Source organism: Phoxinus phoxinus, assembly GCF_949152265.1.
Source record: "Phoxinus phoxinus genome assembly, chromosome: 19".
Taxonomy (NCBI): Eukaryota; Metazoa; Chordata; class Actinopteri; order Cypriniformes; family Leuciscidae; genus Phoxinus; species Phoxinus phoxinus.
In genome coordinates this window covers 12,236,930-12,264,827 of record NC_136894.1, presented here as the reverse complement: position 1 = coordinate 12,264,827, position 27,898 = coordinate 12,236,930, and the positions used below count along the sequence as shown (strand labels likewise).

The 27,898-nt window shown below is 38.8% G+C and overlaps 1 protein-coding gene across 1 annotated transcript in view; it reads left to right on the top strand.

The window, feature by feature from the left end:
- npr1a (natriuretic peptide receptor 1a) overlaps window positions 1-27,898 on the top strand; it is a 96,842-nt gene that overhangs the window by 56,697 nt on the left and 12,247 nt on the right. Inside the window, exons 6-11 of the mRNA XM_079591273.1 lie at window positions 20,810-20,904; window positions 20,999-21,134; window positions 22,756-22,840; window positions 26,233-26,353; window positions 26,443-26,517; window positions 27,811-27,896. Coding sequence (XP_079447399.1) covers window positions 20,810-20,904; window positions 20,999-21,134; window positions 22,756-22,840; window positions 26,233-26,353; window positions 26,443-26,517; window positions 27,811-27,896 — 598 coding nt within the window. The remainder of the gene's footprint in view (window positions 1-20,809; window positions 20,905-20,998; window positions 21,135-22,755; window positions 22,841-26,232; window positions 26,354-26,442; window positions 26,518-27,810; window positions 27,897-27,898) is intronic.

Here is a 27,898-nt window from a genome sequence, read left to right as displayed (position 1 = left end):
CAGCAGCAATTACGTTATAGTGTTTATACAGCAGCTGCAGCAAGCAGTCTATACAGTAATTGCTGTGAAGATACAGCATCTAAGCATTGTGGATATGAGAACAAGTTAAAATGAAATAGGCATTCACGCACATATACAGTACACATTCAACCAGGAATCACCGTATTTTGCTACAAAACCTCCAATGACGCCTATTTTCCAAGGGAAATGTTTTCATTAGCTTCGCTGAGTGCATTCGGGAAGATTTCAGCTGATGTCAAATGGGTTTTACTTTACTTATTTCTATCAGCCTTTCAACATGATATCTGTTTGTTAACAACACAGTGCGCGTTTCTAATTAGGTAATCTTGAGCCATATTGGCTCAGGCACACAGCTAGTTAACACCCAGATACACAATGCTAAGCCACTTAACTAAATCTGGATTTTACTAGTCCAGATACACAATTTAAATTAAGCCACTAGATTTAAGCTATACACAGCAATAGTTCACTATCTTAAGCCATGTGGTGTGTGTGGGTGTGTATTTATTTGTCAATTTGTACATTGTTTTTGAGAAGTGAATCCTCCATATTTTGCACAGGAAACCACAGCGCAGCTAATCTCCCGCCGTTTCCCACAGCGCTCTATAGTTCATGTGGAAGCATACTTTTTTCCTTGAGTCCGAGGACATAAATATGTCCACTTTGCAGTGTAATATCTCCTATTCTCAGCATCCCTTTGGAGTGACTTCTCAGTTTTCCTTTCCTGCATCATGGGTTTCCTGAAGTCAAAGAGATCATCTTCCCAGTGGCGCAATCCCTGTAGCCCTACTCCCTGGCCTCTCTCAGATTTCTTCATAAATTAACGCCATTTGGTGTGCATGTTGAAACCCACATCCCTCTTTCTCACCCCCCTCAGAGTCCATGAGGACATCCTTTAACCATGCGATTACACCCTCTACAACAGACTGTCTATTGACGTCTCCTCTTTGGGGCTCATTTTCCCAATCCTGTTCCTTGTCTCATCTGGTAACACCCTACCTCATTCAAGAGAGGCAATTTGATCAGGGGATGAACCTGTCAATCACTCTCCTCATGTCTCCATGGTGATTACATTAGCCACCACATGCAGCTGACACTGATGCGATGTCTCTTCCCCAGATGGACCCTTGCATCCCGTGAGCAGGGATTTTTCACACAGACCCCTCTAATACTGTAGGGTCAGCTGTATTTTTCCACTGACTATTTATTTTTGTGTGCATGAATGCATTTATGAATATAGTATAAAGAGTATAAAAAATATGAATTATCCATATAATGCTTAGAGAAATTAAGCAAAAAAGGATAGGTATTTGTAATAAATTTTTTTTTTTTTTATTGAATTGTATTTATAATATAATTTTATTTGTAAACAAAATTGTACTTTAGTTATATTCCCCATTTTCTAACCCGTTCACACATACAGCAACTTTATTGATAAAGTTCACTGTGTTGATGGTCAAAGCAAATTACAATTAATGCATCATATTTTAAACAAAAAAAAGATTTGCCTGAAAAGATTTGCTGGTAAGACTTTACAGTAACTATTAACTATTATAAATTCTACAGCATTTAATAATCTTTATTAATGTTAATTAATAACAACATTTACTAATATATTTTTAAGATCAAAATATATATCTGTCAATGAAATGGGTTACAGTGTTTTGCTTCATTTTACTTACAAGCTATGGGCTTGCTGTCGGGTGCAGTGTAGACTTTGCACTGCCAGGAACAGTTGAGGATGAGTTCTCCATATTTTATTCTAATCATTAGTTCCTTTGTTATTTTATATAGTACCTGTCCTACTTTGATTACATCACTGTGACTGAATAGATGTCATCTGTATGTAAATATTCTGAATGTCTGAATGAGCCATGTATGCCGTTTATTTACAAAAAAAATAAAAAAATTGACTGGAGAGGAAATCTTAAGTTCTATATAATCTTAAAAATTATAGCTAATGATTATTACTCAACATATGACCCATGCATGTAGATATCTACATATGCCATGCATTTTAGATGTTATAAATTTGAACTAAAAATAATGTAGTATATGATGTATATGCTAATACTATAGGCACTTTATCCAAATAGATATATTTCTATCAAACCATGGGCTTCTATTACATAATATGGCAGTGTACTGAACCAGCTCTCCATCCTCACCAACATGCTTTCATTCTCCTCCTTGTATTCACTCTCGTTTGGTTTTGCTCCAGGTTGCGTTCAAGTCTCTTGCTAATCATCTACATTCAGCAGTAAATACAGCCCATTCAGTGGCTTTGCTATCCTTATCGACCTGAGCACCTCAAAAGACCCATTCTGCTGTCAGACAGCTTAAAAAACGAAATCTATTCCTCTCTCAAAAGACGAGAGAGAGAGGGAGAGATATTATTATTATAGGATTGAATATATTGATAAAGATAAGAGAAATAAATCAAATGAAATGATGAATGACTGATACTATAACACATGCAGCTTAGTCATTTGAGTGAATCTCACACAAAACAAATATTGTACTCTTCTGATTTCTGGGTGACCTGAGTATGTTTTTCTGAAATTCAGTTAAAAATGCATTTGATGCTTCTCATCTTTTAATCATTTGAGACATATAAGCTTAGCAAAAAGTACAGGATAATATAAAGATTGATATTGGCTTACTGCGACAAGTATCTTGCATATAGAAGCTGCCATGACATAAGCAGTCGGACCTTTCTCAAAAGTATCATTGATAACAGTTACACACGAAAAGGGCACCATTTTTATCTATAATTCAATCTGAGTAGCAGAAGCCGCTAAGATCAGGGCCACTCTCTATAAAGCAACTATATTTGACTCCAGCAGGGAACGTTATCGACAGTTTGTTCGCAAGCCGGCAAATGCTATCGACAGTGCGAAGAGCTGTCATGCTGTGAAGTTCTTATAACGTGCAATCATATCCACTCGATATTGACCGATGACTCAAAATCAGTTGCTCTTAAACTGTTGAGAACCAAAGGCTTAATTCTTACTGTCTGCTCATTCTTACGGTCACTCTGCCAGCCGCCAACCTTCAAATCTGACATTAGGTTTTGCTTTGTATTGGATACCCTTTAAAGTGCCAATTCTTTTAAGTTGCTTTGGTGACAAAATAAGAAACATATATGGAATGTAACTTTCCCTCCAGCTTGAAATTGATCCATCTGTAGACATTTTATTGCCTGAAAGTGTTAAGCTTGGGGTTCTATGAAGTTTTATGAATTCAATTGATTAGACATACTTTTGATTATTTTAATCTATTTAAACAACTAAAAAAAGGGAATTCTGAAAAAAAAATGGAAAGCAGAATTTGGGGGAAATAAACTGGAATTTAGAGGGAAAAATAAAACAGGATTTCATAGGTCCCTATAAACTACATGGAGCAAAGCCGTGTCCCAAAAACCGTGTCCCAATTGAAAGCACAGCCTGTATTACTGGACATATATTAATTACAAATGATTGTAACATTCATGCAGAGGTCAAAGCAACACATGTCACTTTTGTTTAGAGGTGCATTTATTATTATGTGAACCGGACTAATGGGACATATTTTGGTCAGGGTGGAAAGAATATAGATTTATAAATCCTCATGCTTTTTTTGTAAGATGAGAAGACCCCACTTGGTCCATTCCCACACCCAGGCAAACCATCTGAATGTTCTATAACCCTCTTCCCATGATTCAACAGTTGTCCGCAATCCCTCTGGTGGCAATATGAGGTTCTTGTGTCCTCTTATAGTAAGAGGAACTAATGCACATTTTCACCACATGGTCCCACATGTTCAAACTTATGCACATGTGATGTGTGCTTTTGATTACCAATATAAATCATAAAAAAACATTTAAGGAAGCACTTGGTGTTTTTAGTTTGCAGTATGAATATAGAAAAAGATTTACAGTCATGCTTGTCGGCACACACTCTTTATGAGTTAATGCTTTTAAATGCATGATCTTACATCTGATAAAGCTTCGAATGTGTAAATGCCAAAAATGGTATTATAGGGGAAGTCATAAACAACTTGTGCAGGGGCCTCATGTATAAAACATTCCGTAGATTTCATCCTCAAAGTGTCCATCCACAAAAGTTTTATAACCATGTGTAGGGGAGCGCGGGGCACAACCTAACGCGGGGCTAAATGTAACACGGACCTTTTACGTAGTTACTCAGGGTCACGCGGGTTGTGTTTACGCTCTTTTTCTCTCGCTGCCAAAAGACGGTCTCCCGTGGATTTGTGAAACGTTTTGGTAATATTTTGTGAAGATACGGGACAAAGAGTGTTTTGACACCATCTAAGTATTTTTTTTCATCATACGTATTTTTCTGTTTCTGAGTTGTGTGTGTACGTCACCAAATCTAACTTTACATTGCCTTAATCACTGTCTTGTTGGCTAAAACATGGCACCATTTTGAAACATGTCAGCAACTCCTAGCAACTGTTAGCTAGATTTAAAATATTTTTTACACAGCGGGGTTAGTTGTAGCACAGTGTTACAACTAACGCCAAGTGTTCACAATATTGTAGGCTATGGGATTTGTTTACTATATTGATCACTACTATATTGATCACTTATTTTAAATAAATATAGCTGCAAGCAGCGATTACGGGCCCAAGCCGGTGGCACCGCCACCCTGGTGCCTTTAGTTACACTAAAGGCACCGGGCTGGCGCTGCCACCGGCTTGGGCCCTCCATCGCTGCTTGCAGCTATATTTATTTATATATATATATATATATATATATACATATATATAAAAAGCCGCCACCCCCGTTGCCTTTCGGGTTCCTGTGCACGACGGGCAATAACGTAACCCCGCTTTGACTGTCGAGAAGAAGTCTGCTTTAGAGCTTGCATCAGTGTGAGTCTTTCTGCTCCCCTCCAAACACACACAGAAAAGGGGGGGGGCTGTCTGTGTGTGTGCCCTCCCTCCCTCCCCACACACACACACACACACACACACACACACACACACACAGAGAATGGCAGGGGGAACTCTGTCAGAGAGAGACAAAACCACATTCAAACCAAAATATCTGACTTCCTGTTGGTCGGAGCTAATGACTGTAAATGAGAAAGTTGTCCGAATCGATAAGCACAATTTACATACCGAGTTTTGTGACTGTAGGTAAAAATAACCCACCCACTTTAGTCAAAAGTATCTTGAAAGTAACACACTTCCTGCTGCCAGTTGGTGGCGCTATAACTTTGACTCACAATAGTCACATCCATGTGATCGCCCTCTTACAACAAACACACTGCTGAAGTTTCATCAAGATCAATAAATGTATGAAGACGTTATAACACATTGTGTTTTTCTTTTCTCGCCATAACTTCGTTTCCTCGCCACGGCCAAACCGTTCGAGATATCAAAAATCCGTCCGCAATTTACCGTCCTCAATGTCTTGACTTCATGCTGACCGAGTTTGGTGGCGATAGGATAATTTTTCTTGGACGAGTATATCAAATTCCAGGGGCATGCATTTTCATACAGCCCATAATAGCCGACTTCCTGTTGGACTGGCGTAAAACTTAGAGCACGAAAGTTGTTCGGCCCGATTAAATCTATATGTGTACCGAGTTTCATATTATTACATGCAAACGTGTTTGATATATGGACCAAGTTTTTCGGACCACGTTCAAGGGGGCGCTGTCGAGCTCCCCTGCCACGCCCGGGTACCAGCTTCAGCCCAGCCCTGATGGCCGCAGGTTCTGACCTGTGTGCAAAGTTTCAAGAGTTTTCGAGCACGTTAAGGGCCCCAAAAGTGCCCGAGAAGTCCCACACAGCAGAGAAAGGGTTAAAATAAAGCCCCCCTCCTCTCTCACACACACAGACACTGAGAGAGACTGGCAAAATTCCCATCAAATCACATTCAAACCAAAATATCTGACTTCCTGTTGGTCGGAGCTAATGACTGTAAATTAGAAAGTTGTCCGGGTCGGGGAGATAAATATAGATACCGATTTTTGTTACTGTAGGTAAAACTAATACCCCATTTTTGACTAAAGGTGGCGCTACTGAGCCCCTCCACCGCGCCCGTTTCTGAAACTTCACACATACCTAGTACCTAATAAATCTGATATGCATGTTGAGTTTCATGCAATTTGAAGCATGTTAAGAGCCTCAAATGCACCCAAAAAGAATATAACAGTTTAAAGCGTTGCCATGGCAACAGTATTTAAGATATCAATAATTCTTTCACAGGTCTACATCTGCCGTGTGTTTACATTATACACATAAAGTTTGAAGCAAATCGGGTAAAAATAAGAGGGTGAATTCAAAGCATTTTGAAAGTGACACACTTCCTGCTGCCAGTTGGTGGCGCTATAACTTTGACTCACAATAGTCACATCCATGTGATCGGCCTCTTACAACGAACACACTGCTGAAGTTTCATCAAGATCAATTAATGTATGAGGATGTTATAACACACTTCCTGTTTCCAATATTCGCCATAAATTCGTTTCCTCGCCACGGCCAAACCTTTCGAGATATCAAAAATCCCCTCGCAATTTTTCATCCTCCATGTCTTGACTTCATGCACACCGAGTTTCGTGGTGATTGGTTGAATCGTCTAGGAGGAGTATTTTAAATTCCATTGCATGTGTTTTTTAAACTACGCCAAATAGCCGACTTCCTGTTGGGCTGGGGTAAAAAGTCAGAGCACGAAGGATATATGAACCGATGAGATCTATAAGTGTACCGAGTTTCATATTATTACACGCAAGCGTGTTTGATTTATGGACCAAGTTTTCGGACCGCGTTCCAGGGGGCGCTGTCGAGCCCCCCTGCCACGCCCGGGTCCCAGCTTCAGTCCGGCTCTAATGGCCGCAGGTTCTGACATTTGTGCAAAGTTTCAAGAGTTTTTGAGCACGTTAAGGCCCCCAAAAGTGCCCAAAAGGTAGTAATATAATAATAAATATATATATATATATATATATATATATATATATAAATAAATATAGCTGCAAGCAGCGATTACGGGCCCAAGCCGGTGGCACCGCCACCCTGGTGCCTTTAGTTACACTAAAGGCACCGGGCTGGCGCTGCCACCGGCTTGGGCCCTCCATCGCTGCTTGCAGCTATATTTATTTATATATATTTACTGTAGGTAAAAATAACCCACCCACTTTAGTCAAAAGTATCTTGAAAGTAACACACTTCCTGCTGCCAGTTGGTGGCGCTATAACTTTGACTCACAATAGTCACATCCATGTGATTGCCCTCTTACAACAAACACACTGCTGAAGTTTCATCAAGATCAATAAATGTATGAAGACGTTATAACACATTGTGTTTTTCTTTTCTCGCCATAACTTCGTTTCCTCGCCACGGCCAAACCGTTCGAGATATCAAAAATCCGTCCGCAATTTACCGTCCTCAATGTCTTGACTTCATGCTGACCGAGTTTGGTGGCGATAGGATAATTTTTCTTGGACGAGTATATCAAATTCCAGGGGCATGCATTTTCATACAGCCCATAATAGCCGACTTCCTGTTGGACTGGCGTAAAACTTAGAGCACGAAAGTTGTTCGGCCCGATTAAATCTATATGTGTACCGAGTTTCATATTATTACATGCAAACGTGTTTGATATATGGACCAAGTTTTTCGGACCACGTTCAAGGGGGCGCTGTTGAGCTCCCCTGCCACGCCCGGGTACCAGCTTCAGCCCAGCCCTGATGGCCGCAGGTTCTGACCTGTGTGCAAAGTTTCAAGAGTTTTCGAGCACGTTAAGGGCCCCAAAAGTGCCCGAGAAGTCCCACACAGCAGAGAAAGGGTTAAAATAAAGCCCCCCTCCTCTCTCACACACACAGACACTGAGAGAGACTGGCAAAATTCCCATCAAATCACATTCAAACCAAAATATCTGACTTCCTGTTGGTCGGAGCTAATGACTGTAAATTAGAAAGTTGTCCGGCTCGGGGAGATAAATATAGATACCGATTTTTGTTACTGTAGGTAAAACTAATACCCCATTTTTGACTAAAGGTGGCGCTACTGAGCCCCTCCACCGCGCCCGTTTCTGAAACTTCACACATGCCTAGTACCTAATAAATCTGATATGCATGTTGAGTTTCATGCAATTTGAAGCATGTTAAGAGCCTCAAATGCACCCAAAAAGAATATAACAGTTTAAAGCGTTGCCATGGCAACAGTATTTAAGATATCAATAATTCTTTCACAGGTCTACATCTGCCGTGTGTTTACATTATACACATAAAGTTTGAAGCAAATCGGGTAAAAATAAGAGGGTGAATTCAAAGCATTTTGAAAGTGACACACTTCCTGCTGCCAGTTGGTGGCGCTATAACTTTGACTCACAATAGTCACATCCATGTGATCGGCCTCTTACAACGAACACACTGCTGAAGTTTCATCAAGATCAATTAATGTATGAGAATGTTATAACACACTTCCTGTTTCCAATATTCGCCATAAATTCGTTTCCTCGCCACGGCCAAACCGTTCGAGATATCAAAAATCCCCTCGCAATTTTTCATCCTCCATGTCTTGACTTCATGCACACCGAGTTTCGTGGTGATTGGTTGAATCGTCTAGGAGGAGTATTTTAAATTCCATTGCATGTGTTTTTTAAACTACGCCAAATAGCCGACTTCCTGTTGGGCTGGGGTAAAAAGTCAGAGCACGAAGGATATATGAACCGATGAGATCTATAAGTGTACCGAGTTTCATATTATTACACGCAAGCGTGTTTGATTTATGGACCAAGTTTTCGGACCGCGTTCCAGGGGGCGCTGTCGAGCCCCCCTGCCACGCCCGGGTCCCAGCTTCAGTCCGGCTCTAATGGCCGCGGGTTCTGACATTTGTGCAAAGTTTCAAGAGTTTTTGAGCACGTTAAGGCCCCCAAAAGTGCCCAAAAGGTAGTAATATAATAATAATAATAAATAATAAAATATAGCCGCAAGCAGCGATTACGGGCCCAAGCCTGTGGCACCGCCACCCCGGTGCCTTTAGTTGCACTAAAGGCACCAGGGTGGCGGTGCCACCGGCTTGGGCCCTCCATCGCTGCTTGCGGCTATATTTATTTATTTATATATATATATATATATATATATATATATATATATATAAAAAACCGCCACCCCCGGTGCCTTAGATTTCCTGTGCACAACGGGCAATAACGTAACTCTGCTTTGACTGTCGAGAAGAAGTGTGCTTTAGAGCTTGCATCAGTGTGGGTTCTGCAAAAGTGCGCATCGAGGGCACATATAAGAAATTTGTTTATATATATATAGATATATATTAGTGTTGTCAAAAGACCCGGTACTTCGGTACCATTTCGGTACTAAAAAAATTAAATGGTAACGGTACCAGCTTTTCTTAAGTACCGGTGTAAATTCATAATTTCATAAATTCGTTTTCTCGCCACGGCCAAAACGTTCGAGATATCAAAAATCCGTCCGCAATTTAGCATCCTATTCTAGCATGATTTACCTTGATTTACCACATTCTAGAATGATTTACCAGGATTATAGCATGATTGACCTTATTTACTATGATTTTCCATGTTTCTAGCTCTAATAACCATGATTTACCACGTTGCTAGTAATTATGTGAAGCATCATAACAAATGAAGTGATAAACTGACAAAATATGATTGTGTTATAATAGTAATTGTTATATAAGGGATTTTTTTAGTGTCTAAATAAATGAATGCAAAAGCACATGTGAAAAGACTATTAATAAGTAGAATGTCCAGCAGAGGGCAGTAGAAGACCACTTATTGGCTCACTTTCATTTTACAAGTCTTGATATTTACCAGTATTTTGCACCAAAGCAAACCAGTTTTTGCATGTTAACTCCATTATGCATGCTTACACACATTACACGTCCATCATAATAACAAATATATAGCTTTAAGCATTTGTTTGTTAGCCAATGCTGAAAGCTGATAAAAAGATTACAAATATAATCCTGCTGCTCTCTCTAGTTGACGACAGTGTTATTACAGCCTCCATCTTACAGTTGAAGTGAATGAATGAATGGAAATTTGGTTTCTCACATATATTTTGGGAACGAGAGAGCGAAAAAATCTGAAACTCGGAGCTTAGATAGTGCTCGAGGTGCCCTGTGTAATGAGACCATCCCAGTGTTGGTGGGCGATTGGGGCCGGGAGTTATTCCCGTTCAAATGTAAACATTTTTTGGCTTATATCTCGGGAATGCCCAGGCCAAATCGCACCAAAATCGAATCGAAGCTAGGTAAGGACAGGCCCTTTCCAACAAGCTATTCCACAAGGATCGGGGTGGTCTGGTTCGGGAGTTACAGCAGATCAAAGGTCGGAGGTCTCGTGATTTTGCGATCGCCGGGGGGGCGTTCCCGAGCTCCGCGACAATATATTTCGATCAAGAGCCTGGAGAGGACCTTACCATCAAAATTTGAGCGCGCAACGACTTTCCGTTTTCGAGTTATGAGTGAATTTGTACTTAGGGGGCGTGGCCACCGTTATACTTTCGCTTTCAGGCTTCCCATTTCTCAGTGTGACACAATTGTCAATAGTAATACAACAATAGATGAATTTTGATCAAATGTCATTGTAAATGTTAAAATACTGATTTTATAAAGTCTAAATATGAATTATATAACAATATTAGGGAGTAGTATGATGAAGAGACAGCAGGGGGCAGTATAATACCACTTATTGGCTCTATCATTTTAACAAATCCCTCACACCCCAAACACACTAACAGAGGGAGGGGGGGAGAAAATCCTCCACAAGTCCACATTCAAACAAAAATATCTGACTTCCTGTTGGTCGGAGCTAATGAGTGTAAATTAGAAAGTTGTCCGGATTGAAGAGAAGAATATACGTACCGAGTTTGGTTACTGTAGGTAAAACTAATACCCCGTTTTTGACTAAAGGTGGCGCTACTGAGCCCCTTACCACGCCCGTTTCTGAAACTTCGCACAAGTGTACTAGGCTATAAATGTGATATGCATGTTGAGTTTCATGCAATTTGAAGCATGTTAAGAGCCTCAAATGCATCCAAAAAGAATATACAAGTTTAAAGCGTTGCCATGGCGACAGTATTAAAGATATCAATAATCCTTTCACAGGTCTACATCTGTCGTGTGTTTACATTATACAGATGAAGTTTGAAGCAAATCGGGTAAAAATAAGAGGGTGAATTCAAAGCATTTTGAAAGTGACACACTTCCTGCTGCCAGTTGGTGGCGCAATAACTTTGACTCACAATAGTCACATCCATGTGATGGGCCTCTTACAGCGAACACACTGCTGAAGTTTCATCAAGATCAATTAATGTATGAGGATGTTATAACACACTTCCTGTTTCCAATATTCGCCATAAATTCGTTTCCTCGCCACAGCCAAACCGTTCGAGATATCAAAAATCCCCTCGCAACTTTTCATCCTCCATGTCTTGAGTTCATGCACACCGAGTTTCTTGGTGATTGGTTGAATTTTCTAGGAGGAGTATTTTAAATTCCATTGCATGTGTTTTTTAAACTACGCCAAATAGCCGACTTCCTGTTGGGCTGGGGTAAAAAGTCAGAGCATGAAGGATATATGAACCGATGAGATCTATAAGTGTACCGAGTTTCATATTATTTCATGCAAGCGTGTTTGATTTATGGACCAAGTTTTCGGACCCCGTTCCAGGGGGCGCTGTCGAGCTCCCCTGCCACGCCCGGGTACCAGCTTCAGTCCGGCTCTAATGGCCGCAGGTTCTGACCCGTGTGCAAAGTTTCAAGAGTTTTTGAGTATGTTAAGGGCCCCAAAAGCCCCCAAACCCTTGAAGAACAATAATAATAATAAATAATAATCCTTTGGAAAACAATAGGGCCTTCGCCTTTTCAAGGCTTGGGCCCTAATAATAAAGAAGAATAATCCGAAGGAAAACAATAGGGCCTTCGCCTTTTCAAGGCTTGGGCCCTAATAAATAATAAAGGCACCGGGCTGGCGCTGCCACCGGCTTGGGCCCGTAATCGCTGCTTGCAGCTATATTTATTTATATATATATATATATATATATATATATATATATATATATATATATATATATATATATAAAAAGCCGCCACCCCGTTGCCTTTCGGGTTCCTGTGCACGACGGGCAATAACGTAACCCCGCTTTGACTGTCGAGAAGAAGTCTGCTTTAGAGCTTGTATCAGTGTGAGTCTTTCTGCTCCCCTACAAACACACACAGAAAAGGGGGGGGGGGGGCTGTCTGTGTGTGTGCCCTCCCTCCCCCCCCCCCCCCCCCCCTCCTCCTCCAGTATCTCACTGGACTAACACACACACACACACACACACACAGAGAGAGAATGGCAGGGGGAACTCTGTCAGAGAGAGACAAAACCACATTCAAACCAAAATATCTGACTTCCTGTTGGTCGGAGCTAATGACTGTAAATGAGAAAGATGTCCGGATCGATAAGCACAATATACAGACCGAGTTTTGTGACTGTAGGTAAAAATAACCCCCCCACTTTAGTCAAAAGTATCTTGAAAGTAACACACTTCCTGCTGCCAGTTGGTGGCGCTATAACTTTGACTCACAATAGCCACATCCATGTGATCGCCCTCTTACAACAAACACACTGCTGAAGTTTCATCAAGATCAATAAATGTATGAAGACGTTATAACACATTGTGTTTTTCTTTTCTCGCCATAACTTTGTTTCCTCGCCACGGCCAAACCGTTCGAGATATCAAAAATCCGTCCGCAATTTAGCGTCCTCAATGTCTTTACTTCATGCTGACTGAGTTTGGTGGCGATAGGATAATTTTTCTTGGAGGAGTATATCAAATTCCAGGGGCATGCGTTTTCATACAACCCATAATAGCCGACTTCCTGTTGGACTGGCGTAAAACTTAGAGCACGAAAGTTGTTCGGCCCGATGATATCTAAATGTGTACCGAGTTTCATATTATTACATGCAAACGTGTTTGATATATGGACCAAGTTTTTCGGACCACGTTCAAGGGGGCGCTGTTGAGCTCCCCTGCCACGCCCGGGTACCAGCTTCAGTCCGGCTCTAATGGCCGCAGGTTCTGACCTGTGTGCAAAGTTTCAAGAGTTTTCGAGCACGTTAAGGGCCCCAAAAGTGCCCGAGAAGTCCCACACAGCAGAGAAAGGGTTAAAATAAAGCCCCCCTCCTCTCTCACACACACAGACACTGAGAGAGACTGGCAAAATTCCCATCAAATCACATTCAAACCAAAATATCTGACTTCCTGTTGGTCGGAGCTAATGACTGTAAATTAGAAAGTTGTCCGGCTCGGGGAGATAAATATAAATACCGATTTTTGTTACTGTAGGTAAAACTAATACCCCATTTTTGACTAAAGGTGGCGCTACTGAGCCCCTCCACCGCGCCCGTTTCTGAAACTTCACACATGCCTAGTACCTAATAAATCTGATATGCATGTTGAGTTTCATGCAATTTGAAGCATGTTAAGAGCCTCAAATGCACCCAAAAAGAATATTAAAGTTTGATGCGTTGCCATGGCAACAGTATTTAAGATATCAATAATCCTTTCACAGGTCTACATCTGCCGTGTGTTTACATTATACAGATGAAGTTTGAAGCAAATCGGGTAAAAATAAGAGGGTGATTTCAAAGCATTTTGAAAGTGACACACTTCCTGCTGCCAGTTGGTGGCGCTATAACTTTGACTCACAATAGTCACATCCATGTGATCGGCCTCTTACAACAAACACACTGCTGAAGTTTCATCAAGATCAATTAATGTATGAGGATGTTATAACACACTTCCTGTTTCCAATATTCGCCATAAATTCGTTTCCTCGCCACGGCCAAACCGTTCGAGATATCAAAAATCCCCTCGCAATTTAGCATCCTCCATGTCTTGACTTCATGCACACCGAGTTTCGTGGTCATCCGATGAATTCTCTAGGACAAGTGTTTCAAATGCCAGAACATGCGTTTCCATCCAGCCCATAATAACCGACTTCCTGTTGGACTGGCGTAAAACTTAGAGCACGAAAGTTGTTTGGCCCGATGAGATCTATATGTGTACCGAGTTTCATATTATTACATGCAAGCGTGTTTGAGATATGGACATGTTTTTGAATCCCATTCCAGGGGGCGCTGGCGAGCCCCCCTGCCACGCCCGGGTCCCAGCTTCAGTCGGGCCCTGATGGCCGCAGGTTCTGACATTTGTGCAAAGTTTCAAGAGTTTTTGAGCACGTTAAGGCCCCCAAAAGTGCCCAAAAGGTAGTAAAATAATAATAATAATAATAATAATTAAAGCTGCAAGCAGCGATGAAAGGGCCCTCGCACCCGTGCCAACCGCCACCCGGTGGATTTAGGAAGACAGAGCACGGTGGGCATTGTGCATGTAAGTAGGTAAATATAGGAGTATGTCAAAGTCAGTTACAAAAATGTCCTTTATTATGGGGATAATAGCATGCGTTATCACTCAGATAAGTGTTGCTAGCATGTTTTAGCATGTTTCTAGCATGTTTAGAACTCAATGGCATATTAAATATGTCGCTAGTAATGCATCACAGTGTAAAACGTGTCACTTCCTGTCGACAGTAGGTGGCGCTATTACTTTAACTTAAAATTGTCATGTAGATGTGTTCAGGGCAGGACTCTTATCAAACGTGTGAAGTTTGGGGCAGATTGGACATTGCCTTCTTCAGTAACACCAACTTCCTGTTTCATTGCATTAGCATGCTTTAGCACTTAGCTAAGAATTGCTAGCATGTTTTAACATGTTTCTAACATGTATATAACTCAATGGCATATTTAATATGTTGCTAGTACTGCATCACAGTGTTAAACATGTCACTTCCTGTTGCCAGTAGGTGGCGCTATTACTATAACTGAAAAGTGTCATGTAGATGTGTTCAGGACAGGACTCTTATCAAACGTGTAAAGTTTGGGAAAGATTGGACATTGCCTTCTTTAGTAACAACAACTTCCTCTTTCATTGCATTAGCATGCTTTAGCACTTAGCTAAGAATTGCTAGCATGTTTTAACAGGTTTCTAACATGTTTATAACTCAATGGCATATTTAATATGTTGCTAGTACAGCATCACAGTGTTAAACATGTCATTTCCTGTTGCCAGTAGGTGGCGCTATTACTATAACTGAATATTCTCATGTAAATGTGTTAAACATGAGAATATTCAACCGTGTGAAGTTTGGGGCAGATTAAACATCCAATGCCTGAGTTACAGCAAATTCCTATTTAATTGCATTAATAGCATGATTTAGCACCTAGCTAATGTTTGCTAGCATGTTTTAGCATGTTTCTAGTATGTTGTTAACATGTTTAACACTTGCTGGCACTTTTTTGTATGTTATTAGGAGTCCAAAACAGTGTTAAACATGTCACTTCCTGTTGCCAGCAGGTGGCGCTATGACTAACTGAATTTGAGCATGGTCATGTGTTCAGGACAGAACTCTTATCAAACGTGTGAAGTTTGGGGCAAATTGAACATTCAATGCCTGAGTTACAGCAAATTCCTATTTAATTGCAGTAATAGCATGCTTTACCACTTAACTAATGTTTGCTAGCATGTTTTAGCATGTTTCTAGTATGTTGTTAACATGTTTAGCACTTGCTGGCCATTTTTTATATGTTATTAGGAGTCCAAAATGGTGTTAAACATGTCACTTCCTGTTCCCAGCAGGTGGCGCTATTACTATAACTAAATATTCTCATGTAAATGTGTTCAGACCAGAACTCTTATCAAACGTGTGAAGTTTGGGGCAGATTGGACGTTCAATGCCTGAGATACAGCAAATTCCTATTTAATTGCAGTAATAGCATGCTTTAGCACTTAGCTAATGTTTGCTAGCATGTTTTAGCATGTTTCTAGTATGTTGTTAACATGTTTAGCACTTGCTGGCAATTTTGTATATGTTATTAGGAGTCCAAAACAGTGTTAAACATGTCACTTCCTGTTGCCAGCAGGTGGCGCTATGACTGTAACTGAATTTGAGCATGGTCATGTGTTCAGGACTGAACTCTTATCAACCGTGTGAAGTTTGGGGCAGATTGGACATTGTTTGCCTGAGTTACAGCAACTTCCTGTTTCATGGCGAAACATCAAAATTTGTCAGGTTGCCGAGGACACGCCCTTCGACGAAAACTCTAGATCTTCGCAATTTAACGTCGCAAAGGCCTTAAGATTACACTCACCAAATTTGAAGATGATCAGATTAAAACTGTAGGAGGAGTTCGTTAAAGTACGAGGCCTGAAAATGGCAAAAACTGCACAAAAATCAGAGAGGAAGTTCAAAATGGCTGACTTCCTGTTGTGTTTAAGGCTATGCTCCAAGAGACTTTTTTGTAGGTATTGGGTCATTACATGTATGTACCGAATTTCGTACACGTACGTGAAACGTAGCGGGAGGCGCACTCCGTTGAACCTTTATAGGTGGCGCTATCGAGCCATTTTACCCCGCCCAATTCTGAAACGCATATCAGATGTCAATTTTCGCCAGTTCTGACGCGTGTGCAAATTTTCGTGAGTTTTCATGCATATTTAGGCCCTCAAAAATGCGATTAAATGCGGAAAATAATAATAATAATAATAATAATAATAATAATAATAATAATAATAATAATAAACAGAGCAATTCCAATAGTGTCCTCGCACCATCGGTGCTCGGGCCCTAATAAATAATAATCCGAAGAAAAACAATAGGGCCTTCGCCTTTTCAAGGCTTGGGCCCTAATAATAAATAATAAATAATAAAGAAGAATAATCCGAAGGAAAACAATAGGGCCTTCGCCTTTTCAAGGCTTGGGCCCTAATAAATGAAAATTAAAAATGTTGCTTTTGGCAGCTGAAATATGTAAAATAAGTAAATAACTTTTTAATATTTTATTTTATTTCAGTTAATGTTCTATCAAGTAACAAAAATGCTTTTTATGGTTTTATTTTAAGTTTCATGTTAACTATAATAACCCTGGTGCTCAGTGATATTCAGTTTATTCGTGTCATTAAGTTATGTTGATAAAACATAGTAATAGTAATAAAAGTAATGAAACTACTTTTTTGTTCACTGGACTTTACTTTAAGATTCTACAAAATTTGTGTAACAAATGTAACTTAAAATTGTAAATGTTCTAATTCTTGGTAAATTGTAATGAACCATTTTACACGTATATTTTTAATGATTATGTGTAATTTTATTTGGCGTTGACATTTTTACCATAATCACATTCGTCAAATGTTTTATTAAATGTATGTTTATCAGTATATGTTTTCCTTGAGAATCGAACCCATGCCCTGCTAGTTCCACGTTCTACCTCTCAAGCTACAGGGACGCTATTACAGAACTAAGAGGACTGTAAATTATACATTTATTTATATTAGCATTCATTTATTTAGCCTATGCTTTTTTTTCTTAAAGTAAGCAACTTGTTTTTTTAGGAACAACAAACCCCACGTGTAATTTCACTACTGTTATTTCTAAATACCAAGCTAATTAGAGCTGAAATTACAGGAAGAAAGCCTTGCCAATCACGGCAGCGCTGCTTTTTTTCTGCTGCCGCTTCACGCAAGAGGGAGGCTTTCAAACTAACACTAACACAGTCTAATTACATAGATATTTATATTACATAGAACTTCATAAAAAGATGTTTTCCTCTGACATCAGTCTGACTAAAAGGGCTGTTTCAAAGAGTACACGCTGTGTCAGGCTCCAGTAACCACTTTTCTAATTCATTCAATTTGATGCTGCAAAAACAGGTACGCTCCGGCTCAGATATTGAGGAGGGGGGGGGGACTATGTCCTCGATAGGAGAGACAAACACCCCCTGAGCATGCACACAAGCACGTAACCTCACTTAACACACATACACGCTTGCACACACACACAGTATATTGCCGCCCTATTAGTGTGGCTCAAATGGAAACAGCGTGTTGCCGTGCCGGGGATGAAACTCTATGCTGCTGTCTGAACCTGGCTCTCCGCTGGGACCATGGGAGCCCAAATAACAAATACCGCCGAGAGAGATGTGCATTCACAACATCTATTTTCTCTAGAGTCTCTCTAGACACAACAGTCTTTAAGTCTCTTTATTCCGCATTGATTTCTCATCATGCTCTTGCCCGATTCAGTCTTATTGTATTTTCAGAGTCGCTTCATTATTGTTTCTACTCCCAAGATATTAGCACGTCATCTCATGCTCATCTCCATTGCAGTCTGTCTCTGTCTTGCTTCCCATGGTGAGCACTATTGATCAGTATCAACAAGCCAAGGCAGTAAAAGTCATTCTTTAACCCGCTGACACTGAATGCGATATACACCAGACTCATGACGCACATTTAAACGTCATGGGTTGAAACGGTCTGCAGCTTGACAAAATACTTGAAGTTATTATGTATTCAAATCCTTTCACACCATTTTGACAAGAAAAATAGAAGGTCTGTAGGGGAAATCTGCGTAGAGTAAAAGACTTCAGGAATAGAAACTCTCTAAGACTTTTATAACTAGAATCAGGATTAGTTGTGGATCACCCAAGTTCCTCCACAAATTCAGTTATTCTTAGCATGCCTCTATAATTATTTATGCCATAGGTCATCCAAAAATGCTGTTATCCAACACCCCCCCCCCCCTCTCTCTCTCTCTCTTTTTTTCTTTTTCTAATCAACTTTAGTGCGGTTCAGGGTGGGCATCAATAACATCAAATGCCACTGGTTCTAGAGTGTCTCGTAACTTAATGACACTAACCTGCATAGGTGTCTTATTTAATTTAAATACCTTGAGGGAGGTGGAGATAATGACAGAAGTTTATTTTAATAAAGCTTTACAGCCTGTGGTCACTATTGTGGGGAAAAATATCTATCTAAAGATTAATAAATATCGAAGGGCATTAAATGTAGTCACGCAATGCTGATGTTGTTAACATGAACAATTTGAGAACAAAGTATAATTTGCACGGTTTATATAAGCGATCGTTAGATTTAATCAGCGTGATTTACTGCAATGATTTTTTTTCCTTAGTTGGTCAGAACAAAAGTGGATATTACTTTTTCAGATTACATTTGAAAATTCTTATGTTGGTCATACTTCCAAAAAGTATAATCTGTGATTCCGAATGCCAGTATCCACACCGGCGCGGTGACTGACACAGCCACACATTCTCCTCAAAACATTGGATTCATCCGCGCTCACAACTCACGTAAAGTTGATAATTCCGCGAGTAACTGCAATTGCATATTTCGAACAGAGATGGCAACAAAGAGGAAAAACTACGGATTGCAGCTTTAAGTATCTGAAACATTTAGCAGTTTACACAAGTATATTCTTTAAAGTATATTATTTGCATAAGTCTTCTTTTAAAAAAATAGTGCTAACGTTTATTTCTTTTTCAGTTGTACTTCAGTGGCCAGTTTATTTATCACATACACACACACACGCTTCTTCCCTGAGAAGAAAAACATTTCACCTAAAAATGCCTCTAAATCTAACGTTAAAAGCTGTCATTTTCTGTTAAGAGAGCTATCTGTGATCATTTTAAATATCTGTTTAGATATATCTAATAGGTCAAATGGAAATAAGCCATTTGTTAGTTGTGTTTTTTTTGTTTTTTTTTGTTGTTTTTTACTAAGCCAAGAGAAACTAGGCTTGTTAAATCACAGCATATTGAATGCCTCTGCATGGGTTCGCAGAACTCAGGTGTGCTGGGCACAGTGCCATCAGAAAAGCACAGTCAGGTTTGTTAGCATTAATGCTGAGCGCCGGGAATGAGTCACATTGCTGGCAAGAGGCATAGTGTGCTTGCTCAGTGCTTACTGCATCAATGATGGGAAAATCTACTGGATAAATGAGGTGTGATTATCTTTTAGCCTCCTTCCCCTGTGTGTTTTAGCCACGTTTTTTTTTCCTTTTTTTTCTACAGGTGCTGTGCATCTGTTGCTGACTGCGTTAGCCTTGTGTTCATCCATCAATGATATTTAAACTGCTACATGATGAATGATTAATGATGTTCCAGTGCAAATTAGACCGAATGCTAAATACAATCCTTGTGTAAAAAAAAAGAAAAAAAGAAGCGTGCTTAGTTGTATTGAATGTTCACTTAAAAGTAAAAAATATATATATTGTACTTGCAGATAATATAATTTTTAGGAAATAAAAGGTACCTTAATGGTGCGTTCACACCGGACGCGAATAGCGCGTCAGGCGCGAGTGATTCCAATGTTAAGTCAATGCAAAGACGCGTTACGCGCGTAAAACGCGTGTAACGCGTCTTTGCATTGACTTAACATTGAAATCACTCGCGCCTGACGCGCTATTCGCGTCCGGTGTGAACGCACCATAAGTGTACTTAAAGAGATTACACGTTCATGATTATGTTTCAGTACACTTAAAAAGTGTACTCACAGTATAATGTCAATTAAAAAGTTAAAATTTAAAGTACATTTTAAATCATTACATTTTAATAAAGAACACTTATGTGTTGACTAACTAAAGCGTTACTAATGTAAAGTACTTGATTATCATTTTAACTGTAGTGTGTTTTTAGATATTAGATTTAAATTACAAATATATTTAATGTACTATATGCAAGTTTTAATTAAAGTGTGTTTTAGTCTACCATACATGCTTTGTCAGTTCAGCTAATTGCATTTAATATAAATTTAAACTGCCCATATGACTAAATTAATTTGGGGTTAATTTGGGAGACTTACAATGAAATAAGGTTCAAAATGCATTGCGCAGCCTGACACTCCAGCCTTTTTTCAGCATAGAATGAACATCTGATCTATTTATTTTCTAATCTTCAAAGGGGTTACCGGACTCGTTCAGCTAGATGAGAAAGGCGATCGGGAGATTGACTTTGCTCTATGGGACATGACTGACACGAATACAGGAGTTTATCAGGTACAGAGCTGATCACGTACACCTTTTCACATTTAAAATACAAAACTGGCTAAACCCTCCTCAACACTTCTGAAATGATTGCTGTGTGTCTTAGATTGTGTCCGTGTATAGTGGCAGCCAGAAACAGATGATTCCAGAGCCAGGGATGAAGGTGCACTGGCTGAAGGGAAGTCCGCCTCCAAATATCCCTCTGTGTGGCTTCAAAAATGACAACCCTTCCTGCATGGCAAGTAAGTGCAGACCCATATAACTCATACAATAATAGATCTGTATGAAAAGACACCAGACTCCACTATTCTCAGCCAAAATCATGTTCCAAAATGTATCTTCCTAGATAAATTAGACTCAAATCAATATTCCATGTGCTTGCATTTATAATTATATATACACACATGCATATTCAGGAATGTATTACATACTTGTATACATTTGCACACATTATATATAGAGGTGTAAAGCGTTGCCAAGTAATGTTTATCATTATAATTTAGTGCACTGTTTTAAAGTAGAATCTGTGCAATCAGCTTTGAAATGAAGACTGTAGTGACCAGTTAATGGATTTTTTTTTTAAGTGGGTTGAAACACTTAGGGTTAATGATTAACGTGATAATTAAATCAAGGAATGTTCCATGTTGTTTTAATACAGCTCTATAATCTTACGTAATTAAGTTTAGGTTAATAACAGATCCAAAAATACCACATAGTATTTCATCATTATTGTGAGGGCTTCATTTTCTCTGTGGTCTCATAAATTTTTTAAAGTAAAATGCTTGTGTTTACGGGTGTATTTCTGTGAAAGGGTACACCAGGCTTACTGTAATATGCTCTGGTAAAGATCAGGCACGTCAACCACACCAATTATAGGATGACCATACAAATGATAGGATAAGATGGAAACCAACTAATAGCACAAATCATAACAGGATTCATCAGATCCATCTAATACTTACTAATGTTTGTGTTGTTGTTTTCCCTCCAAAATTGTCACTTCCTGGAGGATTATGTCATTAAGGACCCAGACCAAAATGGCTCATATCAAAATAGGGGAATTATTTACACTACCATTCAAAAAGTTTGCGATTGGTAGTATTTTTTTATGCTTTTTTAAAAGTCTCTAATGCTCACCGGGTCTGCATTTGTTTGATCAAAAATACAGTAAAACAGTAATATTGTGAAACATTATTACAATTTAGAATAACGGTTTTCAATTTGAGTATATATATTTTTATTATTATTCCTGTGATTTTTACATCAGCCATTAGTCAAGTAGTCAGTATCACATGATCCTTCAGAAATCATTCTAATATGATGATTTGCTGCTTAATGGTGCGTTCACACCGGACGCGAATAGCACGTCAGGCGCGAGTGATTTCAATGTTAAGTCAATGCAAAGACGCGTTACGCGTTAATTGAATGCATTTTTGATTAATAAAAGTATAAATCTCTTTTTTTTAAATGGCCCCAAACTTTTAAACAGGTAAAAATACTGATGTGATCATCAACGTGAATGTAAGTTTAAAGTTCCAGCATATTAAGACACATGATGAAAACATGAAATGTACCGGGGAATGAAATGGAAATGACCCATCTGATTAAGATTTAGTCCTTTGTCAAGAAAAAGTGGCCTACTTAGCAAAAGCCCTCATTGTAAATTTGGATTTCTGTCAGTTTCATGAAGTCCCCATTGAAACTTTATTTTATCATTTTAAATACTGAAATAAAATGTATGAATACATGACAGAATAAAATGTATGAAATGATTGCAGAATTTCAGATTACTTTACTGCTGTCTCTGTGAAATATAATGAAATTCAGATCTGTGGACACTGTGTTCTTGGTTTTGTTCCTCAGAGACGGTCACCATGCACCAGATGATCTCCATAGTGGTGTGCTTCATTTTTATCATCATCGTAACGGTCACCGTCTTCATATACAGGTCAGTTGAAACCCGTGCAGTTAAACACAGTGTCTATACTGAGAGCGAGCGACATAACAAATTTAGAGCGCTTTAATGAAGCTTTATTGATTATAACATGAGCGTTCTTGTTTTTGTTGCGTCATTGGCCTGCAGTGTAGACATAGTGTGCAAATACTGATCTTTGGGCGATATGGGTCTGATATATTATATCTCTCTGTCTGTCTTTCTTTCTGTCTTTCTCCTCTATCTGTTCCTGATGTTTAATTAGGGAACTTACTGCCAGACCACGACAGAGACAGATATAGCAGCTCATTCTACGTCTCCATGACTTCATCACTTTATTCGATATGTGGCCATGTATCCAATGACAATGAAATGCATATGATTTCTGTTAAATTCATGCTGAGGATTGCAGCCAATGATGGTTGTGCTTTGTTAAAAAGGCAAAGTTTAAACTGTTGTCCACATATGCTGTAGATCAGTGATGTTCAGCTGTTCACATTCTATTACTATAATTTTATTTTTATTTAATTGCACTTAATTAGACTTATAACTTATATACTTATATACATTTAAAAACATTAAATAAATGTTACACATAGTGTTACATATATTTCTATTTAGAGTTTGAGTAGGGTCAGAGTTTTCTGTCAAAAGTTTTGCTTGCATATAGACTAACAAGGTTCTGTGTGTGTAAGACCAAAAGAAGGAGTTGATGACCTGCATATTCCCCAGTCATATACATTTATAGAAATTACTTAAACATTATGATGTATTATGACAGATATCTCGGAGGTGAAAAGCTGTCTTGCGATATTGCCATGACAGAGCGTGAGGGTGAAATTAGCAATAAAGTAAATGATGACAGAGATGGATTGTATTTCAACCATATACTGTGATTTCAACCAAATGTTAACTTAAACAGCATTTACCTTGAATTAATACAAAATATAGCCTGAAAGTATTGTCAGTTTACGAATGAAAGTCATGTCTGACGTCCTATATCAAATATGCATGTTGATTAAATGGTTCACTGATCACGTGACAAGAGTAAGGTGAGAGATGACTGACCATAGTGTGACTGTCACTGACAAGACCATGGCGGAGTCGTTGCGCAAAAGAGCCTATGCGTCTGATAAATCTTGTAGAATGCACGCTCAGCACCGCCGCTCCCTGTACACAAAGTATGAACGATCGCGAAGGCGAAAGTAAAACGCGAGCTCCCTGAATGCACACAATTTAGGTTACATACAATAGCCTGTCTCCCAATATCAAACCTATCTTAGGCTGGGCTGTGTAGGTTTAATCACCTCTTAGCTCTAGTCTCTGTTTTGGTCTCTGTTTGAACTTTGAATATTGAGAGAGTAGTTTGATTATGGTTCCACTTATTGTTTGCACTTAATAAGACTAAAAAAACACTGTTATTTATTTTTGTTATTCATACTGTTTTTATTTCTATGTTCAATTTGTGGAAAGGAGTTCAATTAGGATGTAGCACAGCCTCTATCAGAAGTTCTGGAAGCTCATAATTCTTGCGCAGTTCGGTCTGAAGAGACTCATGTGAAATCATACAGGAGAAAAGCCAGACAGTTGAGTGGTTGTCTTTTTAATGCATATGATAATTCATACTTAGAAAGTAGAACTGAAATGGTATTCATTACAAGATGATCAGTTAAAACATTTAAAAATGCTCCTGCAGACAATTTTTCCAGTCATGAATTTTGTCATTGAGGATTTCGTAAAAATACTGTGCAAAAATCTCGTGAACCCAATCTCGTGTCTCGTCTCGATTTTTTATGTTTCATGTCTTTTATTTAGAATTTTAATCATAGTCATGGTTCTTGGTTTGTCTTGTCTAACCCATTGGCTCATGTGCTGGAAGCCTCTGGATCCCTGTTTACTGTGGGAGTTGCGGACGTGGGATTCTGCAACTCTCCCGTACCTGCCACGCCGGAGTCTCCAACCATCATGATCACCACAGCAGTGTTATCAGCCATCATGGCCGCCACGCCAGAGTCCCCAGCCCATGAGTCTGCACCAGAGCCCGCTCCTGCCCATGAGCCCATAACAAACAGAGCAGAGAATCACATGACACGACAAACTAAGAACCATGACTATGACTAAACTTCAGAATAAAAGACATGAAACGTGAACATGAAACAAAACCCAAAACCAAACGTGGTCAGTAACCAACGATTATTTTATGATCGATTAATCTATTGATTATTTTTTCTTGTCAGTTGATTACTCCTTAAGTTTAACCTACCATAACTTCTGCCATTAATCTTTTTACATGTTATTCAAATCTTTTCTCATAAAATATAAATGTAAAAAACAAATGTTAAGCCAAGAATTAAAGGCATCTATCGGTAATACAAAATGTCCATGATGGCTGCATTCATAGTCACTGTTTGGGACTGACAGTAAGGTGTGAGTCTTGAAATGTTAATGATTACACAGTTTTCTGTGGCTCTCACGTTCTATGACGTGGCAGACAACTAGAATCAAGAATGAGAAAATGTGCAGGTTCGGATATATAATGGGGTTGTCACGCTCGTAAACTAAAAAAAAACAAGTTTTTTGTGTGTGAAACATGACAGGGGATTAGGGATGAACATAAACAGTGGGACACGTCGACCCTTTCCACGCAAATAATAACTAGCAGTGAAAATGTGTTATTGTTATTATGAAGACACAGACGGTTTATTCTTAATGTATATCAATTTGGCTCAAGTAGATTATTTTATCCCTTCAAAGGCTCTCTCACATTAAGGTTGGAGACCCTGCTTTAGACTGTCAGATATCCGTGCATTGGTGATCTTCTGTTTCTGTAATTCCATCTACCTCTTTTTACAGCCACGTTTCCATGAATACCAAATTTTCCAATGGGTCACTACAATTGCTCTGGCGGATGCTGTTGCTCACTTTCAAATGACAAAATTTCTAAGTGCAGTGTACACGCTTCCTTTATAGGAAACAATATATATTTTAATCAATCTTATTATTATAAGTCTTATAAGTAATTGTAGAATAGCCCAACTATATATAGGCCTACAGACAATACGATTGTGTTTATTGTGCTCTGTATTAATTCTATAAATGTCTGCATGCGACAAAAATGCTGATACTTCTAATAATAAAATATCAAAGTTATTTGCCTCTGAAGGATATCTGATCTATTATTACACGTGCCATTTAAATATTCCATTGCTGACAGTGACACACATATTGGCTTTTCTTATTTAACATATATGACTCACTATCTTTAACGTGGGTCTGTAATTCTCCTTTGCTTTTTTTATCTGATGTTTCCCCATTGCATCCCTTCTCTCATTGTCCCTCTCCTCTGCATATTTATACTCTTGTACTCTCTCTGTCTCTTTCTCTGTCTGTCACTCAACGGGCATCAGGAAGGTGAAGCTGGAGAACGAGTTGACCGCTCAGCTGTGGCGCGTGCACTGGGAGGACATCCAGATGAGTAACTTGGAGAAGGTGCTGCGCAGAACCTGCAGCAAACTCACCATCTCAATGGTGAGGGGGTACACACACACTGTCATTTCGAAGAGTTTCCAATGGTTTAAGTAAACATGCTCATGTCTTACTCCTCTTTCCACACACAGAGAGGCTCTAACTGCGGCTCACTGCTGACTATGGATGGAAACTTCCAGATCTATGCCAAGACTGGCTACTACAAGGTATTAAATATTTGATGGTTGGGGGGGGGGGGGGGGGGGGGGGGGGGGGTGTTGCCCATCTTTTTGTCTTTTATTTTTTATCTGATTGGATGATTTTCAAATCATGATCCGTTTTAAATTTAGGAATCTTTTGGTCTTGTGAATTAAGAAAGTGTGCCTAATTGTTTCGAATATGCGCATGTACTGTACTTTAAATATTGAAAGCATTTTTTTCAGAACTGTACTAAAATATTAATTAGAAGGCCACTCTAGTGTACTTGAAGAGTACTTAACAGTACACTTTAAAAAGTGCACTTTGTAATAATGTCAAATTAAAAGTTTTACTTTAAGTACATTTAAAAAAAATTAATGATCTTTTGTCATACACTTATTTTGATGTGTTGACTAACATTGCTAAATCACATGTAAAGGACTTAACTTTAATTTAACTGTGTATTTAATTTAAAGTTAATACATTTTAAATTCTAAATTGCAACATCATCATTACAAATGTGTGATTACAAATGTTTTTTTTTTTTTATGTGTATTAATAGTTTACCATAAATGCTTGTCAGTACATTCGGCAGTACACTTTAACCATATTTCAAAGACAATAGAAGTTTTTCTGAAATTACATATAAAGATGTACTTACAGTAAGTCCTCAGGTCGAATTAGCTCTCTAACGTTTTGCTAATTGCATTTAACATAAATTTAAGCTTTAATAAATGTTCATGCAATTGTCTGAAAACATTGTATTCAGTTTGCACTTAAGTATATTCTTTTAAAGTACATTGTTTCTGTAAAAAGCACTATTTTTAAGAGTATGCTAAATTGTACTTCTTTTTCACAATGGCTGAAAATACACAATGAAAAGACAAAATAAGAGGTTTATTATTTAGTCTTATTCATTCCAACACATTCATTCATTCCTGTTTTACTAATTACTGTTCTATCTGTGTGCTGGGTTTTTTATACTTAAAAATATCCTGCCTATACTGACATGTCAAATAATGGAAGGGTTCGTCTTTAGTTCCTCCATAATACCATCGGCTTGCCCAGGCTAATGGCCAGTTCTTCATTTGTTGATCTAGCTCCTCTCCAATTAAGCAGAACCCTGAGCATGAGTGCTATTCATGTCCGCATGTCATCATTTTCTCCATTAATTAGGATGATGCTTAATTAACGCATTATGTTGCTCTTTTTTTCTTGTAAATGATGAGGCATTTCTTCTGTCTCCAAAGTCCTCAGACTCTTTGCTTAGCCCACGACAGCAATCAGGGTGAAACTAATGTGCATTGCTGCCTCTTTTCCAGGGAAACGTAACAGCCATTAAGTATGTCAACAAGAAACGCATTGAGCTCACCAGGAAAGTGCTGTTTGAACTCAAACATGTAAGTGTGT